Source organism: Gasterosteus aculeatus, chromosome 7 (assembly GCF_964276395.1).
Source record: "Gasterosteus aculeatus chromosome 7, fGasAcu3.hap1.1, whole genome shotgun sequence".
NCBI lineage: Eukaryota > Metazoa > Chordata > Actinopteri > Perciformes > Gasterosteidae > Gasterosteus > Gasterosteus aculeatus.
Window position 1 is genome coordinate 8644082 of NC_135694.1, and position 21455 is coordinate 8665536.

Genomic DNA, 21455 nt, shown 5'->3' on the forward strand with positions numbered 1-21455 from the left:
TGTTGATAAGCATCATTCTCACTTGGGTTTAAATGAACCACCATGCAGGACAAAACACTCCTGCTTTGGGGTGTGAATTGATACTGCAACCAACCACAAGATGGCACCACACTAACACAACAGAGGCCATTGCCAGGATAATGGTGGAACTCGCTTTCATTTGGACTAAACACCTTTTTATTGCAGACATTTTTGAACGTCGTTGGGAGGAAAACTAATGCCATTAATAAAGCCTGCTCTCAATTTCATCAGATATTGTGTATGCTAGTCAGAGTTTCATGGACACGTAGTGAACAGAGGCGTTAAAAGTTACCAATTACTTCTATCATTTACCTGCACAAGGTAGAATGTCCTACAAAATAGAACATGGATCATCTTCAAAAAACAATGTCTTCCAGAAAAAAAGTCAGTTAAAAATACATCTTTATAATGACAAAATTACACACTAATGTCAAGAAATTGAACCAAATACAAGCAAATATCCTGTTTTATAATAATCTATTGTATAACTGAGGCAGAGAATTGACACACACAATAAACCAAGACAATTTTAGTAAATTTTACATGTTTTTATTAAAGTTGCATAAAAGTGTAACAAAATTGGGCAAAAATAAGACCTGTTGTTGATATTGCTACATTTGTTTGTTAAATCTAATCAGTGTCCCAAAAATATCCCCGCTCCGTCTATCCGCATGGTTTAGCTCTTGTATTTAGCCTCAATTATGATAATCCGTAAATATACTTTTTTGCAATTTTTCCCAACAGTAAAAAACAGACTTCTCAATAACAGTCTAAGAAGATATAATCCAAACCCCGGATTTAGGAATTAAAATCCACTCAAATTCACCTACTGATCGAGTTTGCATGGTACAATCTGAAAAGCAGAAGGCTCTTGGAAACCGCACCAGGAAGGCAAAAGCAATCGCACCAAAGTGTACCTGAATGGATTTTTTGTTCTACTACGTGGTAATCCAAGGCTGGGCATCAAGAAATATCATGACCACAATAAAAACAGATCAGTATTCAAACGGTAAATGTCAAGAACATTGTTTTATCTAATTAAAATCACTGTATCAAGGCCTAAGTATTAAACACTCACTTCTAAAAAAAAACAAATAAAAAAAACAGAATCTCATAGTTTTTCAAAAAAGAAAGAAAGCGGCAGAAGATTCAAGTCTTCATGCGCTGCGGTTCTGCTCAGTAACACAAGTGTTAAGCAGTTTGCGTAACCTTTTTAAAAATGAATGTCTCCCGTTTATTTGGTTTGTATAACATAAATAATACCTAAGGCAACATCTGTTTGTTTTTTTAAAAAGGAGAGGAAACGGGAAGAAGGGATGGAGAGAGGGAGCAACGGACTGGGAGGAAGAGGAGATAGTGGATGTTGGGGGGAAATGACAGAGCAGCAAGATAGAAGTGGGCCAGTGTGTGTGTGTTGGCAGGGAGAGAGAAGGAGACAGGCATCAGAGGACTGCTGTCCCCTGCAGGTGTTCCCGACTGGTCACAGGACTCGCAGCGAATGCTTTCACTTCTCCTATAGGCCGGTCGGCTTCATTCTCTGATTTGATTGGCTCAGGATGAGACAAAGATGGCTTATTCTCAGAGATGATTGGCAGCTGCGGCGAGGAAACACAAACCTTTTGACAGCTTCGATCTCTCTCTCAGCACTTTGTGTGTGTGTGTGTGTGTGTGTGTGTGCGTGCACATCTGCGGACGAGGCAGCTGTATTTGCGAATATGTTTCCGTTCTCTCCGCCCCCCCGGAGGGTGGCCTCTGTGTGCGTTTGTGTGCGACAAAGAAGAAAAGGAAGGGCGAGTGCTTTTGGACAGCTTCAATGTAAAACAGTGGTCTCCCTCCCTCCCATTGAGAGGTCCCATCGGTGGGTCTGCTGACAGTCAGGGGACGTTACAAAGTCTCGCCACCAACGAACGCTGGGCTCCAGAGACATTTTCAGTTTTGTGCCTGCTCTGCAATGACGTCCGCCAAATACACAATTATGTGGCGGACTGAATAAAGTGAAAAGGAGAGAAAGTGTGAAAAGGACATAGAAAGGGACTAAGAAACAAAAAAAACAAGGCAGCTTTGTTCTGGGTCCCCTTGTTGGACTGTCAGTGTGTGTGTGTGTGTGTGTGTGTGTGTGTGTGTGTGTGTGTGTGTGTGTGTGGGAGAGAATGCAACCAGAAAAACAAAAAACAGGAACCAGTCCTATACTACAAAATCTAAATTGTCGTACAGAACAGCAGAATATACAGGCCAGTAAAAACACTCCTATGATGAATGTTGCTGTACATTATGTAGCAACACGCACACGTAGCATTTAGCAACACACGGACGCACATACGCATGTGCAGACAGCAAAGGCTTCTAAAGAACCACTCACTGCACTACGCATTTAAGGAAAGAAAAACGTATGCTATTCCCCCCCCCAGAAATCCTATAAAAGCACACCCCACCTAAAATAAACTACTTCTATTTTAGCCTCACAGGAAGAATATTAGTCCATTGGTTGGAATGTACGACCACAACAGCCAGTGGCTTTTTTTAAAGGTTCAACCAACATATTATGGGATGAAATTGTACCTCTTCGCTGGACTAAAGTCCTTGTGGTCAAAGGTTCAGATTTTCTTCAGAAATGACATAGTGCAGATTTTCAGCACACCCACACACACGCGCACACACACACACACACACACACACACAAAAACGTCAGTCTTTAAATGCACCACTAGCAAACGTCTCTGACTGTGCTGACGGAAAAACTAAAGTCAAGTGAATGTTCCCTTTCCCTCAAACTGTACTAGGAAGTGTCAAGAGAGTCATGATTGGTAGCTGGCTCGTCTACAAGTTTAAACCCCTCACGAATAACAAAATAAGGACTCTCATTAGAAGCGACAAACGCGATGATTAGGGCCACGCTTCAAGCTGATTGGCTGCCAGCCTTCCGCCCTTCCTCGCGGCCGATGCGGACCCTCGTTCCTCTTTCCGCCCCGCTCTCGGGGTAATTATGGGACTCGTCTCGTCTCCGCTCCTCTGCTCGTCCTCCTCAGACAGACGCGGGGTGGGATGAGGAAGAGGAGTGGAGCCGAACAAAAGGGCGAAGGAGGAGCGGGAGTGGAAAAAGAGACAGGAGAGGAGCCTGGATAAAGACCAATGAATCACTTGTTGTGGTTGTGGTTTTCTCCTCCGATATGCATTCTTTACTTTTTCTTCTCCGCTGAAGGTTAAGAGGGAATTAATGGCGGCCGGATCCAGGCAAGGGGGGGGGGGGGACAACGGGAAGCGGAGGGTGTATCCATTAGAGGAAACAAGGTTTAGTTGAAGTATGACAGTAAAGACAAGCAGGAAGACGGTGAGGGCCGAGTTGGATGGAAGGGTGGTGGGAAAGGGGCAGGGGGAGGAGGGGGGGGTTGGGGAAGGTTGCCATTATTTCTTCTGAGGCGTGGAGAGCTTCTGCATCCCTCGGATCTTGTCGAGAAGCTCCGAGACAAAGTCCTACGGAGATACAGGAGGGGACAAAGCGCATGAGGGGGGAATCCAGAAATGCACAAACCGACGAGTGGGTCGGCGGGTAGGAGAGAATCTTACCTCTGTAGGTTTAAAACAGTCAACCAGTAACTCCTGTAAGACAATGCAAGACAGTCTTAGTAAATACGATGTCTTTTATTTTTGCACGTGTGTGTGTCCGGTCCTCACCTTGACCCTGGCTCCCCGCTCAACGTCACTGGGCATATCCAGCAGCTCATCCACATCGATCTCCAGCTCTGGGATGGCCTCCTCCTGTGGAGCGTGGAATGAAAAAACAGTTAGCACCGCTGGAGGGGATCTAGAAGTGAGAGCTCAATGACACACACACACACACACACACACACACACACACACACACACACACACACACACACACACACACACACACACACACACACACACACACACACACACACACACACACACACACACACACACACACACACACACACACACACGTCACCCTCTTTTCCTTTGACACAGAAAACTAAGAATAGATCAGAAGATTTCATTTCAGGACACTAGGGGGCGACGTCCTTCCATTACCTCACCGCGTGGGACAGACAAAAGAGAGCAAGCAGACAGAAACTCAAACAGGTAACAGGTGAAGAGAACACACGTACGTACGACACAGTGCGCTGTGTGTGTGTGTGTGTGTGTAACAGCGAGGAGGAAGTGATCCAACGGCTCGTATCTGCAGCAGTGAAAGCTGGCCCCTAAACTGCTGACTGTCACGCATGAGGTGAAGACACACCGCAGCAGAGCCCCCAATAGTCTCCTTCAAGTCATCGAGGGGCGTTTAGAAAAGGGCACAGATGGTTAAAAAATAACTTTGAAAGTGAAATACAAGTCCGTTTTTAATTGATAAACAAAAATAGATGCAATAAATGAAAATTAAATTGATACTGATAAGCTGAGGTCTAATGCAGAGTTACCATACAATATATGAGCGTTTGAATATGAAGGTGCATATTGCACTCAACACCGGTGTGAAATCATTACACATTTATTAAATAATACTTGCAAGCAGAAGACAGAAACACATACAAGTCATGTGTCAAGGCTACTCAAAGGTCTTCTTCTCCAGGGCCAACATATACACTGGAAAGATAGACAGGGAGGCCTTGTCCACCTCTCTGGCCTGGCGCGAGGACCATCATGTTCTTTACCCTGAGACGTACATCTCCTATGGAGACATCGAGAGGTCATCTGGACATTGGACAGCTCAGCTGTCCAATGTCCAGATGTCATGCACGGACCTCATTGTACAAATGGTACAGACATAATCTGGTCTGAAGATTCCCCTTCTGACTATGACGTGGCATTACTGCTGCTTTCCCAACACTGGTAGGACACAACTAGCTCAATCTGGCAGAAAAAGAAGACGTCTTTCAGATGTCCGGTCACCTTGATGTCCAGAAGTCAAGTCAACAATAGCGGTTACCGGGGGACATCTGAAACAAGTTGGACTCATCGACTGTGCTGAGCAGTCAGAGCTCACTTCAGGCTTCCTGTGTGTCCGACGCTGTGAGAAGATGCTCACGCCGAACTCCTGACGTTACACCAACGGCACATCTGCCCAGTCACAGTTCCCCTTGAGACCACCGATGGTCATGTGATTTGATGGGCTGTCTCTGTTTAAATAACCTTTAGACGAATCAGTCACAGTGAAATGCAAAGATAAAGACAAAAAGCTAATCGAGTCAAGTTTTACGGTCATAAATCCCAAACTTAGCTGCAGGTTGGATTTGGGAGTGAGGTTAAGAGCAGCGTTCCCTCTCCGCTTGGAGATGTTTGGCTCGTTTAATGATTGAAAGTAGAAGCTGAGTTTGCTGTATTAAATTAATCTTTGTTCCTCTCTTTCCCTTCCTCCCCTTAGCCAATCAATACTAATTCTTCTGATTAATCGGCCTCACTATGGAAAGTGCTTCAGTAGTCACCCAGTCGTTCTTTCTTTTTCCATCTGTCTCACTCAAGCACACTGGCTCAGTGTGCGCTATCAAAGCAGCTCACCACTGGCACCGACACACACACACGCACACACACTCAAACAAACGTTCGTTTCCCCCTCTTTTGCAGCTCGATTGCTACCCTATATTCAAGTCATTCTTTTGGAATCTCGCCCCTCGCTCTCGTCCTCCCCCTCGGTTAGAGTTGCCCACACCAGCTGTCTCTGCACCTGCCCAACTGCCCCCTACTCCAACACACACACACACACACACACACACACACACACACACACACACACACACACACACACACACACACACACACACACACACACACACACACAGACAGACAGACAGACACAGCATGCTGTGTGTGCACATTTGTGTGTCACATTAACCGAATACCCCTTTTTAATATTCTTTAAAGTGATACATCCTCAACATCAGACACATGCTTTCTGCTACACACTCCTCGCGCCCACACACACGCACACACACACACACACACACACCCCCATGGATTAAAGAATTATAAAATGAGCATTAATAGGTCTGAGCTGGATAAAGTGTGTGTGTGTGTGTGTGCGCGCGTAAAGGGTGGGGTACAGGGATTTAATTCTGAGCAGGACAGTCTGTGTGTGTGAGATAGAGACTGGAGGTGACAACCAGACTTACTGTCAGCAGAGTGACACACACACACACACACACACACACACACACACACACACACACACACACACACACAAATTGACATTACACATAAGCTGAGAAGTAGCGAAGCAGACAAAAGCAAAGGTGCACACAACCTTACACTGCAGACATGCTGACGCTGTCTGTTACTAACACACACACACACACACACACACACACACACACACACACACACACACACGTAGGAGTGAAATCTGACACAAAGACAGATCTGCACAACATGTGGGCTTCATGTGCTGCTACTACGGGCAGTAAAGAAAAGACACAACAGAAAGACTGTGGATAATGACACGCTCCTTCAAGACAAAGACCCATCTTCAGTTTATTCGTTTTTAACTCCCCCACTTCTTTGTGTGATATTAACATTGTGCATCCACTCGGTATCTCTTCGCTGTCCTCGCAGGGCAGACACAACACGCTGTCTGTTCCTGGAAAGCTTAAGCGACACACTTCTATTTAATACGGCTTACTTCAAAATGATTTCAGCGCCTGGTAAATCTGAACGGGGGGCGGGTGGGGGGGCAAGGGAAAGAGGAAGGAAGGTAAGAGGTTAAGGAGCACATCGAGACGAGGGAGCAGCGGCGGGGGAGGGAGGGAGGGAGGGTTTTTGAAAAAGGCCGGAAGACAGGCTTCAGAGAGGAGACACAAAGTATCACGAGGGAGGGTTTCCAAAAACACTCCTCCAGACCGACTTAGTGAACCAGTCTGGAGTCCGGAGGGGTTCTCATCTGGACTGAAAGGTGCCCACGAGATATCGAGCACACGCCTCAGGATCGTAAACAAAGCAGTGCAGTGTCGGACTAGAGGAAGAAGGCGAATCGATGAGGAATCCACAAGGTTGCACGCGTTGCACTGTGCAGGAGGAAGGAGCAACGTCGTTTAAACGCTAGCAGAAGATCACGAGCAAAAAAAGAGTCCACATGTTTCCAATTACGTTATCCGCGGTCGTGCACGGAAGGTCAAATATGATGGCTCAGAGTTTTCACTTAATTGAGTTCAACACGGGCGCCACAAACACAAGCCGTTTGGATCAGTCAACGCGTTCAAAAGCGCGCAGTCACTGAAGACGCCTTCCGGTTTAATGAGTCGCCGAGTTTGACTGGTGACTCAGCGGAACGAGAATAGCACGTAGGTCCTCCTCCTAAAACGGCGTTTAATTTGACAAATGCGCTCGTCCCTTTATCATCCACGCAGGCCGCTTTACTCGCGTTACTGCGAGCAACCACACACGCGTCCGCCTGAATGCCACCAGTCGTTGACCTTTAACGCCTGTCGGTCCAGCTGACCACCAAACACGCAACAACCAGACGTTATAAAGCTGGGAACAGTTTCTAACTCAACGTTTGAAGCCTGCTACCTCTGGATGGCAGGGAGTGAAACATGTGGAGGAATATTTCTACCGAGGTCGGGTGAAAAGGTCATAATAGTTCATCCTATGAAGGATCATCACTGAATAATCCATGTAAAATGATGTAATAATAGCCCATGTAATAATACCCACATTTTTCTAAAGCCTTGACTGATTTGTGTGTATTATTCCTGATATTGCGGCAACTTTGGATTCGACCCTCGATGTGAGTGTGACTGTATTGTGTGGATTTCCCCTCGCTGTAAATTGCTTGAATACCCCCCCACGGTTCTGTTGATGCTCTATGTCATCAAGCAGCCTGTTCTTTTCAGGCGGAACCACCAGCGTCCTCCGAGAAACTGCCACCATAAATCGGCGTGTGGACCCGTTTTTTTTACATTTTAAATTAACTCTTCCTCACGAGCCTGCAGATATGATTCACGCAGCACCACAATGAGGCGGAGAATCCGTCTGTTTTTTCCTGCCGGCTGCCTGCAGGACGGAGCACAATGAGATGTGACAGTACGGGAGCGTATTTGTGTGCACGCGCAGGGGGGTGTGGGGGGGGGGGCGCCTGTGTACGGCTGCTGCAGGCCTCGGACAGATGAAAATACCAGATACGGCCTCGCAGGACAAAACATAAGCGACATACAAACACACACACTCAAGTAGGTCAGCAGCCCTGAATCACAGCGAATGTCTCTTGAAGAGGGAGGTGATGATTAAGAGCAATGAAGCAAAGTATGTGTTTCTCCGGGGAAGTTTGCTCAGAGACTGGACACAAGAAGAAGAAAAAAAAAGAAAAAAAACTACGTCATGTGTCATCCGCTCTCATTTTAGACTGATTTAATTTTGCAGCGCTCCAGCTTCAGATTGGATTAAAACATTTTAAAAAGTGATATGAGTGTGAGACACACACGGTAAAAGATAAACTATGCAAATATGAAAAGAAAAAGAAGCTTAACATCTGAGAGACGGCTGCTCGACAAATGCGGGTTGTAAATATCAGCAGAGAAAGCGACGTGGACGCGCCGCTCATAAAAAGAAGACACACGGGGATATTAAGTGACACGAGTGTGATAGAAGTCAATGCCTTTTGAGGTGCCAGACGCTTCATGTGGAAGTAGGTCACAGCGGCCACCTACGAGGATTCCACAGCGATGAACTCCCGTCATGGGAGCCGGAGCATTGATCAGAATGTGAAGAGTTAAAGAAAGAGAGGCTTAGCGTTACTGGATGCGGAGAGATAAACAGCGCCTTGGGGTTCCGTGCTGCTGCGGTAGCAAACACGGCATAAAAATAGCCCAACTTGGGTGTTTTGCTGCAAAGACAAAACAACGTTGTGGCTCGGGGGGGAAGTTGGAGACTAAAGGAAGTGATGGCTGGAGCGGGCAGGAAGGAGGACGGAGCAGTAAAAGTAGGCCGCGTGGCGCTCAACAATGTCGCCACTCACTCAAAGTTCCTTGTGCGTGCGCTTGTTTTCGCTGAATACGACTCCTTCGTGCAGCGTTAACGCCCACTTTTATGTTCTTCACCTGTTAACCCGTTTGTTTTTTAATTGGGCACAAAAAGCACAGATGCAGCGCAGAGGTTCCTACGTCATCTACATGGAACTCATTGGCGCTAATAAATGCTACGCTAACAGCGGGATGGGCGAGATGCTTTGGCTGTTGGTGCGTGTTGAGAGAACAAAGTGTCCCGCCAACAACCGGACCGGCTCCACATCAGCGACGCGACGTGTCTGAAGCAGAGACGTCTGGGTGGCTCAAAGGCTTGTCTTATTTGTGCTAAATCATCTTTAATCATCTTTGTCTAATGGTCCACGACAAAAGAAGTCATTGAGCTTATTGTGAAATGGGTATTACGGGTGAATCACGGACAGAGAGTTTAACAACGAGCGGGTAGAGAGAAGAGATAGTAGCAGAACAGCGGACAATCGCTCTACCGATACTGATGACAAGCCCGGTCACAGAAATAACCGCCCCCCCCCCCCCCCCCCCCACGCATTAGTCAGGTTCAAAAAGATTGGCTTACGGATGAAACGTGCGTCTGCAAAGATTCACATAATTCTATTTGACTGAGGAGGGTTTTGAAGGCGCGTGCAGCTCACAGCAACTTACAGATGAGCCGATAAGCTCACCGTCGTATGCGGGAAAGGGTTTCTTAAATCAACAGCGGTGGAAAGACCAACACATGATGACATGCAGTAAGGTGAGGCACAGCAAAAATGGAACCATGGACATAGAAACCAAAAGGAACAAAGCATTTTCTGATTTCTTTGTAATTGTTCATCCTCCTTTCTCAAACCTGAATATATGCATGAGGATGTACTGACCGATGCTGTGCAAATATCCGCAAGCAACAGGAGGGCTTGGTGATAGTCATATTATCAGGAAACATTTGGCATAAGAAATAACACCACCAGAAGGTAGCGAAGGCCTTAATTGTCAAAATAAGTATTACAAAATATTCCATGTTAAAAAGCGAGTGCTGTGACCCCTTTATGACTCTAATTATCATCTGATTTAACACACACGTATCAACCAGCATGGTGATAGTGGAAAAACACTGGGCTTGACCCCCCTTCCTTGCCAAGCCCCCCACCACCGCCCCCCTTCCCCCTCCATCTTTATCTTTAAGTCTCCTTAGATGCCCTTCCTGTCTGGTTGGCTCGACCCTCACTGCTCTCCCATAAATCACCCTCCGGCCCGATTCACAGTGCCTGGGCCTCCGTGCTGGGAGGGGGGGGGCACTGACAGGAGAGCACGACATGGAGCGAGGGGTCGACTGGCCGCGGGGATCCGGGGACGCACCGTGTCCGTCGTCGCCTGCTGCTTTCCATCTCGTTTCTATCTCCGTCGCCCGGCTGCTTGTCAGGATTCTTTGGATAACAGACGTTGTTGTCCTCCCTGTCAGACACCTCTTTTTCTTTCCTCCCACAAACCCGATTGGCTTGAAAAACGTGTGACCCCAGAAAATAAGACGGTATCTGTTCTTCTGTTATGCGAAGAAGGGGTCAAAGAGACTTTGTGCGCCCAGCTACTTCCTTTCAGGCCACGTGACCTTGGGAGATAGCGAGTGGGAAGGGAGGGAAGGGGGAGGGAGAGCGAGAGCGATATCTGTGGGAAGTGGCTGGCTGAGTGTGTATGGTGAGAATGCAGAAACTGTTTGGGAGGAACAGAGTTGACGGAATGTGTGTGTGTGTGCGCGCAATAATGTAAGTGGTACTGTGTGGCCTTACACACAGCCAGAAACCACAAATCACAACAATTCACAATGAATACTGTGCCATGTGCCTAATACAGTCTGAGGTGGGCATGTAAAGTCACATGGGTGTGTTATTGTGCACCTTGTGTGTGTGTGTGTGTGTATGGCTGATCAGCATCTCTATTGCACGTCTAATCAGTCGAATGTACTTCCTCCCAGGAAGAATATGACGTCCTGTTTTGAATCAAAAACAGAGAAAGCGCTGCAAGCAAAACGGTTGAACTGAACAAATGGAAACTAAACGTAATAGTTTTATCAGTCTTTTTTTTACTCTCCATGCGCCTCTGTGGAAGTAGAGCCACATGCAGCTCCTTAATGTTATTTGTTCTATTGAAAACCCATCTTAGAAATAACAGAGCCCTCATTGAGCGCAGCCTACCGGTGCCTCCATATGACTGGACTCTGCTATCACACTCCTGATAAAACAGCTCTGTCCTTCTAAGTAAAAGAAACCAGAGCTGCCATGTCTAGTGGCAGGGACGTGAATATACCGCCCGCGTGTGTGTGTGTGTGTTGCTTCAAATAAGGGAGAGCCAAACGGAGCGGGCTCCAAGTACACAGAACATTCTTCACTATAAGTGGTTCTCCCTCTGTAATTATGCATCAATATTGTGTATACACAATATGTATAGAGCATAAGTTGAAATATACATAACAACGTGTATGGGTGGCTGAACTGTGACATGGATTGACACACACACACACACACTTCTCAGAGTTGATTCTTCTATTTAAAAAGGTTCAAATGTGGATTGTTACCCAACCTCAGTCCCTCTGAGCGCTGCCCAAAGTTCTAGCCGCTGGGTTGTGGTTGGATCAATCCCACATGTGGGCACATGTGGCTCCTGCTGCTGCCCAATTACCCCCCAACCGAGGGATCCAACCTGAGGTGGTGCATTGTTGTCGATTTGCTACTTAAAACCGCATAACCGCAGCAGCGTGTTTTTTCTTTACAGATGTGCGGACAGAATATCCATATCTGCCCGTGTCTCTAATTACAAAATGCCTGGTGCATCAAGCTGAAGTACTACGTGTCCCGGGCGGCTTCTCAAGTGGCCACTTTCGCCCTCCACCTCCACTATGCAACGGCCCTTGTGCCCGTCATTTCTGCAGCAGAGGGCAGATCAGAGGAGATCCACAAATTCACACACGGACTGATATCGACACGTGTGTGTGTGTGTGTGTGTCTGTGTGCATGCATCGTGGGAGCATTGGAAAAAGTAGCCCGAGATGCTCTGAATTGATTTTTCCCTTTCTACCATCAATTGTTAATCACCCTGAGAGCAAGCGAGTAAAAAACAAAAAACATGAGAAAGGAAGGCTAAAAGTGCACACACACACACACACACACAATTAACACAGTACAACTGGACTGAAACACGAGAGCACATGCAGATTGAATTAAAAAACATATACAAAAGGATTACAGCAGATTATGTCACTCTCAGAAAGTGCTAAAACAACCAAAGGGGCCACAGTTCATTTGTTCTTTTCTCATGTCATTAATTCAGTGACTAGCACAGTTTCAGCGAGGAGTTAGTTCAAGTTGTATTGAAAGATTTCCTCCATTTATTTTTACCCACTTTCTGAAATGTTTGATGAGCCTTTTAATTCGGTCTGACGCTATTGAGATGTAATCCCTGTGGATTAGAGAACATTATAATTTGTCCGTACAGATCAATCATCAACGCCTTCTTGAACAATGGCAGCGCACAAATAAGTAAATGCTTTGGTTGGATTCTGCAACAGTCGGTTACAGATTGTTCCAGCAGATTATCCCATTGACACCATAACAACACAACGAGAGTAGACGAGATATGGTCCAAAACATCAACAACCCTGATAAGAAAGTAGATGTACCAACATTCATTCATTTCCCTGAATGATTTGTTCTTTAAGCCGCTTGGCAGCTCATCTACTCTCCTCCGAGGTTTTACTCAGTAACAGGATCAGACTGTTCTTAGACTTTTTAGTGTGTGATGAATAATGAATCAGTCATTCCTTTGCCCAAATATGGTCGGTTGTTCCTTCTCAATGAAACGCAACTAGAAATCAACTGTCTCAAAGTTAACACATGGATCAAAGGCTAAAATACGATTATTGATACGAAACAAATCAACCTCCATCAATTATACTACAGTAAAACACAGAAGGGACGTTTAACATCAACTTCTCTAAAATATACAGTATTAACAGGAAAGCTTTAGTCTGTTTATGACGTACATAAAAGCTACAATAAACCCCCGTCGGAGAGAGTTAATAAAGCCACACACCGACATACGCCTGCCTGCAGTTAACCAACAGCTCAACTGGCGTCTGCTCTAATGCACCTCCTGGGACTAAAATACACTCCTGAGTGGATCTGTTACCTCACCCAACCTGCAGGCACAAGGCATTAGTTGCAAAGAGACTTTATCATTACAGCGACTCCGTGGCAAAGCTGCAGCCCACAATTCTAGCCACTGTCCGTTGGGACAGTTTTTTTGTTTTTTTTTACTTTAACGTGGTCTTACCACGGAGGCCAATAATTAAATGAAAAAGTCCCCAAAATCTCATTTAAAAGAGGTATTACAGCTACCACACCCTGGACTCATTTGAGCTCGTAACACTGCCCCCCAGTACCAAACGACGTCTCTATTATACCCATTCTCACTTTGATAAAAAGATGTCCTCAGGGTGCTGGAGCCATCAAAAGCACGTCCGGCCTTCAAAAGCGTCAAAGGAGAGCGAGCAGCACTTTGGTTTGGACCAAGAAGAGCGCTCGCCCGGAACGGCTTTGTAGCCGATACAAAATAAGAAGCAGGAAGTCGAAGGGGCGGCTTCATCCATCTCAGTCGTCATATTTATGGAAGAAAAGACCATAACGACTTGAGCGTTTACTGGACGGCTATTAAACGCGTACACAGAATACACACAGCTGTTTAACACAGAAGGTGTGTATGAACTCCTGGCTCTCGAGCCTGTGAACCGTCCCACAGCATTAAAGTTACTGCCAGCAATTAGATTTGGCGCCGAGCGTCTCCCCTCGTCCGCTGGTGATCGTTTGCGGTAAAACGTTTTTTTTTTTCCACTCGGCCAACGGGCAGCGGGACGACGAGCCCGCCGCCGCTGGTGCTGAGACGTAACGGCGAAGGGTTTTACGTGACGAGCAGTCTGTCCTCGGACACGCGACACGACCAGCGCGATGTGCTGCATCCTTGAAGTGGAAGCTGACGAAACAGTGCTTCAAGCACTGCGCTAAAACACAAATGTGTTGGTTACATTTCTTTACCCGCGATCGCGTTTACCGGCACAAATGCTAATTTGGTGAAACCAATGGTGTGCGACGTGTACGAATCAACAGGTGTGTGTCTTGAATAATGTGCTTTCTGGGGAAAGTGGAGTGCTAATTTGATGCATTATATCCCCATGAACCATTATGTGTGTGACTCTCGCACACTTCCTTTGACTCCGCGCATAAACATTCCCCTGGATGGCTCACATCCCTCATTCCCTTTCTTCACCCAGACCGCTTACTTCCTTCCGATCCTACTCGCCAAAACACACGCTTGCCCCCCCCATCACAATGTCCTCTCTTGCGTGGCGGATTTCTTCACTCACATGGTCAGTCGGTGAGGCTACAGCACGTGCTGACTCACAACCCCCCCCCCAATCAAACAGGGAATGGACCGTTCATCATGTAGAGCCACATGGAAGATATCAACGCCACATGTGCATGTCCCTGTGTGTGTGTGTGTTTACAAAGACACACAGGAGTCTTTCACTCCCGCTGTGTAACAAGCAGTCTTTGTAGTCGCCCTCTTTACGCACAGCGAGTCAAACCGAGTAATGCTGATTGGTATTCAGGCCTTTGAGTGTGAGTCTTAAGTAAATGCCCTGTGTGTTTTTGTGCACGCGTGTCCGTAAACATATTTCTGTGTGGTTCGCCCGCTCGATGGCGGTCATAGGAGCAGTTACATTACATGACAGCAGCAGAGGAGGACACGTGTTAGAAGGACACGTTCTCCCTCTCTGATGTCCCCCGCCTCCTCCTCCAATAGCGTTTCCAGTAGTTTTTACTCCTCTTCATCCCCCGGTCATCACATTCCTGCTCACCAATCCTGGCCGTGTTCTCATTTGTATCAGTGTCTGTGTGTGTGTGTGTTTTGGAGATTGGACTCGCCGCAGTTAACTACGTAGCTACCGGTCAGCGAGGCGGTACAAATCTTTGCTGACCAATTCAGACTCAACAGCACAGTTGCCATGGAAATGAGGGGAAGCCTGGTGTGAAATTCTTCATTTTCTTCATCAAAGTGGAGTTGTGGAACCTCCGCCACTTTCTCTTTCCCCAGCGTGTGCCCGGACTCACTTAGCGCCCCCAAATACAGAGGTAGCATTGGAATGGAGGCGCAGCAACAACAAAGGCGCGGTAAACGGTGTTGATTCTTACAGAAACGCCCGGTAACCCCTTTAAATCCAAAACGCGTCCCGCCGGCTTGAGTGTTTATGTTTTCAACCTAATAGACTTGAGTCTGTTACATAAACTGTGACATGAACTAGGAACCGGAGGATCTGGAGGTTCTGTTGCAGCAGGGTTCCCCCCCCCCAACCTTGGATGAACTCAATCAACGGCGTCACCATTACTGGGAATCACAGCTCTATCGGGCGCCCATCAAAAAACCGGTGTGTTTCTTCAACAAAGCAAGTTAACACCTGACCGCAGGAATTCACAAAAGCCTTGCTAATATAATAACAGAGAGGCTATAATTATTATCCTGCATGGAAAGAAAAATAATGACAACAGGGGCTTTTGGGAAATGGTAATTTAACCAAGCTTTTCTTCCACTAAATGAACACGAGCTTCTTTTTCTTTTTACCACTGCACGGATAACCAACATTAACATAACAACAGCCTTGTTGCCATGGAATCATATGAAGGCTCGGCTTCTCGTTATTACCTACAGCAACTCTGACTGATGGACGGACTACGTGGCTGGATGAATATCTGACGAGCTGGCTGGCAGGAATGACCGGCTGACAGCTTGTAGCATGTTTAAAGGGATTATAGTGGGGAAAATAGCTCATTATCTCCATGTTGGTTTTATTATTAGCAGAACTATGCAGCAAGGCCAGGGAGGAATAAAAGGGAGAAGGGTTATAATGAAGGGGGCGAGAATGAAAAATGTGGATTGCGTCAGGAAAGGGAGCGAAAGGTTAAGCCAAGCAGTAACACAGGGAGGCGGAAGAAACGCAGGATCATATCTCTGCGTATATTTTATTGTTGAACAGGGTTCTCCCACTGGGCTGCCTGACCTGCTGAAGCTGCCTCTCCAGTTGCACGCTCCGTCTAAATGAGCAAAATGTGTCTCCATCAGTGAACCGACTGTAAATCAATCTCCCTGTTGTCTAACAGCCGAGGCCGGGGAGCGGATCAGGACAGAGAAAGGCGGGTGAAACACTGTGAACGGGCAAAAACTAGGCCTCCTCGTTGGAGATTAATGAGTGATATGTGTCCAAAAATGTGAAATAAATCAACGTGTTCCATCTCGGGAGTATCCGATAGACCTGTGAGCTGACAATAATGAATGATTACAATCCCCTTGTGAGGCTTTTAGGACTACGTGGAGTCTGCGCAAAACAATCGAATGAAGAAACGATAACAACAAGACAAACACAAGAGCATCAGAGCATTAAAACATGCACGACTGAAAAAGAAAGAGAAATACTCATCGCTGAACACTTTCCGACGAGAACACATCCATCATCGACACACAATCACGGAACATCGATTGGAAAATCCTCTCCAGGCCATTCAATCGCCTCTGCTGGCATGCGAGGCTCTGTAGTATCCCGGCTACTTTATTATTACCATCCTCATGTCACGGGATATCCCTTTAACCGCCGTTAAAATGTCAATGAAAGCACGGCGCAATCTGGTTTTCTCATGAGAGAGCTATCGGTTTCCAACTCCCATTCAACGGGGGTCAAAAACTGATTTACACTCTTGTTTAACGTTGGTTTGCAATAACACGGGGACATTAGTTACTCTGTGGATGTGGATTTTGGACCTGCATGTCTAAACTTGAACTAGCAGCCTGACCTTGTTTCGATATGTGTGACAGCCTTTTTTTTCTGTCTCAGCTAGCCAACTAGGAATTCTCCAAACCTCTTAAGTCGCTGTTTTCCTCGCTCTACTAGGAATAGCATGTGGGTCAATGCCAGCTCAGGAGAGTTGACGCCAGCTTACCAGCTACTGACGCCAGCGGCCTGCAGCCAGGTACCATTAGAACCTCTGAGGCGACCCAACCTCTCAGCTGGGTCGCCGCCGGCAACGGTTTTAATGTGCGATGGTGCAGAGGGACTCGTGACGCACGACTGGACCCATCCACCCTAGATTCATTAGTAACCCCCCCCCTCATTAACCTCCCCAAAGAAGATGTCTCCTTCCCCTTTCGCTTGACTTAGAGGTTTGCATTTAGAATAGACAAGGCAGGAGGAATATATACATTTATATGTTAAACAGAATAATGGTTGTGATGGCCAATGTTTCTGTAGGAGTTCCTGTGTGAGCTATTAGGACTTTATTAAATTAATTCACAGGTGGGCTTTAAAACGGCTTCAGCCAATCAGAAGAGAGCACAGCGAAGGCTGCCTATTTTATGATAAGGTAATAAAGCTGTATGAGCTACGTTTAGCTTACCTGTGGGGGGGGGCTGAAGTGAAGCCACGGCGGCTTCACCTGCCTGCTAAGACGCGACAGCGACGTCTTTGTGTCTTTGCCGTTTCCATTACCTCATCCTACACTCGCACGTGGCCCGGACGTGTAGGCTGCAGAACGCGCGAGGCTACAGGCCGGGGAGCGGCGACAACAGGGGCCTATCGGGGTTTCCTCTTTTTTCTTTGCAATAGTTCGCTTCTCGGAGCGGAAGGAGGACACACACACACACACACACACGCCGACTCACGCGAGCCCTTTTACTTAGCGAGGCCGCCCGATCGATACGTCCGATCGGCTTTCAGCCCGACTATATCTATATATATACACATATATTGTTTAGGCTCGTTACCTCACAGTCGTACAGGTCCGTTAGCTGGTCGATAATCCACTCCTCCAGGTTCAGTCTCTTCCGCAGCTCCTTGCGGTCGTATTTGACGGTCACGCGTCCCTGCTTGCGAACCGGCGTCTCCGGCTCCTCCGCGGCGCCGCCCGGCGTCTGGAAATACACCCGGGGTTGAGGGCTCGTCTCCGGGCTCGTTACAGCTGCCATGGTCGCTCTGCTTGGTTATAAATAATAAATAAAAATATAAATAAAAATAAAAAAAAGAATCCCCCCACGGAGATGTGGACGTGTTGGAAAGGTCGACGTGCAAAATCCCGACTGACTCGACGCGTGAGTCGGAAGAAACAAGCGTCGGACCTGATGCTTTTGTTGTCCGCAGATCGCTCACGGGGACATCTGCTGTGGTCCGGCCGCTTCCGCAAAAAGCACAAAACGGGACTTACGGCGAAACGCAAAGTGTAAACCGGCGTAATGGGCTATTTACAGCACGCGAACTCTGCTTGTATGAAAAAGAGAGAGGTGAGCAGAAGCAGGGCCAGCTTCAACTCTTCATTCAGTACAAAGAGAAATCACACGTCTCTCTCTCTGTGTGTCTGTGTTTCTCTCTCTCTCTCTCTCTCTCTGTCTCTCTCTCTCTCTCTCTCTCTCTCTGTCTCTCTCTGTCTGTGTCTCTCTCTCTCTCTCTCCGGTCCCCGCTGGAGGTGCGTGCGCGCTCTCTGACTGGACGCATCCGACGTTACGCTACACCGAGAAGAAAAAAAGGAAAAAAAGAGGGCAAATGGTGACTTTATTCTCACTCTCACAACTTTGAGAACCAGCTCACTCTCTACCGTTTGGGCAAATTGTTTGTTTGACTTCAACACTTGTTTGTGTTTTAAGCGGGTTTGACTGTGGAATCAGTTCCAGTTTATGGAAAGATAAGATGAGCAAAATATATGGTTTATGTCCGCTACATACAATTACATGCCTTTAAATGTTTCATTCTAAAGTTTCAACAGAGATCAAAAAAACATTGGAAGTGTTCCATTAACAGGAAACCAGTCCCAGTTTTTCACAGTCTGTCTATTGTGTTGTCACAGCGGGGGGCCCCACACCCCGAATAAGAAGGGTTTTAATAATAATGGGAGTGTGAAGGGTAGGGGGAGGTAAAGACATGGGAGCGAATTCATGACGTCTCTTCTCTCTCCCCATCTCCTTTGTACTGTATGAGGGTGTTCACATCCGTCAACGTATTCATATCTGTGTGTGTGAGACAGAGGCAGAGACAGTCCTAAAGGGCCAAGAAGCCGTTTGAGACAACCATGAAAACAAGACGTAAAAAAAACCCTGAATTATTCAGTGAGTAGGTCTGAAAATTGCAGTTGAGTAAGCACAGACAGGCCAGTGTGTCACTGCAGGCAAAATAAGAAAATACGTACGCAAACTACATCTGTGCATCTTCACAGGTGGACTGTAAGGGACATTTTGGCCTTTTCACTTCACGTCTGACAGTAACAGACCACCAGAGAGGAAGTTGGTATCATTTTAGCATCCAACAACGAAACTGCCGCGGCTTTGGATGAAAGTGAAAAGGTGCCAGAATCACACGTGGTGTAACGCACAGATGTAAGAAAATGATGTCAGGAGCTCAAATAACCTCACTAAAACCCTCGGGTGTGTTAATATTGTCGTTGTTGTTTTTATCATCATTACTTTTGTTAAACCGCAACGGTACAGCAAAGACCTTGTCAGGACATAGAAGACACTCGTCCTCCTCTCACGGGCCGGACCCCGTACCAAGCTTCTACTTACTTGTGACCTCACATGGACTCCTGGAGCCCCGCTCTAAGACATGCGGAGCTCTCGCCTTCGCTTCTTACAGGGAGACGGTGGATTCAGAAGCCCTGAGCCCACAGGGGGGGGGGGGGGGGGAGGGGGGACTGTTGAGCCGTCTCCACCGAGTACATTCATGGGCGAATTGGTTAACTCTCAGGAAGAATATGGCTGCACTTTGTTTATGATTATTAACACATTCTGTTTTTTTCTTCCCACAAGGAAAGAGGCCAGAGCTGCCAACTTTGGAGTGAGATTTTGTCGGGGGTGACCAAAATGTTGCCGCGCACGCAGCCACACATGTTGGCTCAAATATCAGGAAATTGGAATTAATTTGGCGTAGTACCCATGTTGTACACTGCATTCTGGTGGTTTGTGGGGCCCAAAGTCGTTGATATAGGGGCGGCCTACTGGAGATGGACAACATTGGTTATATTCTGTGAAGCAAAGACATAGCTGTTGGTCCACCAACAAGACATTTTGGTTTAAGTAGATGTTATTTCATGCATTCTAGTGGATTTTTGGGTGGTATGCCTGAACTTATTCTGATTCATGTTCATCTGCTCATGACTTGTTGGGCCTTCTAGACTTGAGCTGAACATTCAACCAGAAAACTATTGCTGTGCCTCAATGACTGTCTATGTACCACAATATAGCCTAATTAATAGACCTGTGTTTAAGATTTCACCAATTTAGGTTGATTGACATTTTGATTACAATGGTATTCAACTAATTCTTAACTGAAACCTAACCTATATTGTTAATAATTGTGTTCTTGGGAGCACTTAATGATTTATGTTCAGCAAAAAATGACACAAGTTTAGTTAGGGAAAAATATTTTATATATATACTTGTTTGTCAGTTTGTCTCTTTCTGTCTGTTGCCCTGTTGTTTCTATAATTTGGTCTGACTGTTCTGGCTGTTCTGACAGTGTGTCTGTCTTGTCTGACTTGGCTGGTTCTTTAAATAATATAACAGACTTCCCTTTTGTCCTGGGCCTGGCAAAGGTCTTTTACGAGACATCTTTGCTCCCTTAAAGAATTTAAATGGTTTTTAATAACTCTACTCTCATTTACAAAAACATGCCTAATTCTATTGCACAAATGTCCTGTCTTAATGATAAATTCTTTGGAATACATCTTACCTGTTCAAAGTGCTGTTTGAAAAATTCTTGAGAGGGTCTTTTTCTTTGGCCTGTAAATATAAAAAAATAAATGCTATGTGAGCATCTTTAATGAACAATGCTATGATGTTTTGAGCATGCAGTACACCAAGAGGTTAACAAGGTGCTCTCCTGCTGCTTGTTATGACAGTTTACATTCACCACTCAAAATCACACGCACAAACACAAATAATAACTTCTTTCGAGATTAAAAGTTTAAGAGAGTGAGTACTTAATTGAACCACATGTCATTAACATACCTTAGTCTTTGCTCCTCCTGAGTTTCTCCCGCGGTTGTGTCTGTGTGAAAATCTTCTTCTGTTGCTAACTTCGGGACTCTTTGGGGTAAATAGGATGTCTATGCAGCGAATGGGTTTACAGATGCGCTCCTTAGCGCCATCTATTGTCGGGGAGTTTGAAAAGGAACGAACGCGCTTCGGCCCAAAATCAGAATTCTTTTTTTTTGCCGTGAGAAATTGGTTGTGTGGCGTGAGTGCGTGTGAAAACATGCAAAAGCGTGTGTCACACGGCGAAACCGTGAGAGTTGGAAGCTCTGAAGAGGATGGAAAAAAGAGAGTGAACTACCCCCCCCTGGAGACCTTCAAAGTCAGATTGAGATGTACACTTCATTGATGGCCACA

General features: G+C 46.3%; 1 protein-coding gene across 4 annotated transcripts; it reads right to left on the reverse strand.

Moving 5' to 3' along the window:
* Nucleotides 1-554: 554 nt before the first annotated feature.
* Nucleotides 555-21276, reverse strand: ppp1r14bb (protein phosphatase 1, regulatory (inhibitor) subunit 14Bb). Of its 4 annotated transcripts, none has more exons than XM_078106404.1 (6): nt 21075-21276; nt 20797-20846; nt 17847-18054; nt 3694-3777; nt 3586-3618; nt 555-3492 (listed from the first exon to the last, which is right to left on the reverse strand). In XM_078106404.1, the coding sequence occupies exons 3-6, from the start codon at nt 18045-18047 to the stop codon at nt 3424-3426; spliced, it is 387 nt and encodes a 128-aa protein (XP_077962530.1). In that variant the 5' UTR covers nt 18048-18054; nt 20797-20846; nt 21075-21276; the 3' UTR covers nt 555-3423. The 4 variants fall into 4 exon arrangements, with proteins under 4 accessions (XP_077962530.1, XP_077962529.1, XP_077962531.1 ...); XM_078106403.1 differs by having other exon boundaries at nt 17847-18057; XM_078106405.1 differs by lacking the exons at nt 20797-20846; nt 21075-21276 and adding an exon at nt 18198-18534.
* Between the last annotated feature and the right edge of the window lie 179 nt (nt 21277-21455).

Bases quoted from the DNA above. Each gene is read 5' to 3' on its own strand.
- ppp1r14bb (XM_078106404.1), bottom strand. From the start codon at position 18,047: ATGGCAGCTGTAACGAGCCCGGAGACGAGCCCTCAACCCCGGGTGTAT. The intron at 3,778-17,846 runs GTAACGAGCCTA...CACGCTCCACAG, and splicing joins CGGACCTGTACGACTGTGAG to GAGGAGGCCATCCCAGAGCT. The intron at 3,619-3,693 runs GTGAGGACCGGA...ATTGTCTTACAG, and splicing joins AGCGGGGAGCCAGGGTCAAG to GAGTTACTGGTTGACTGTTT.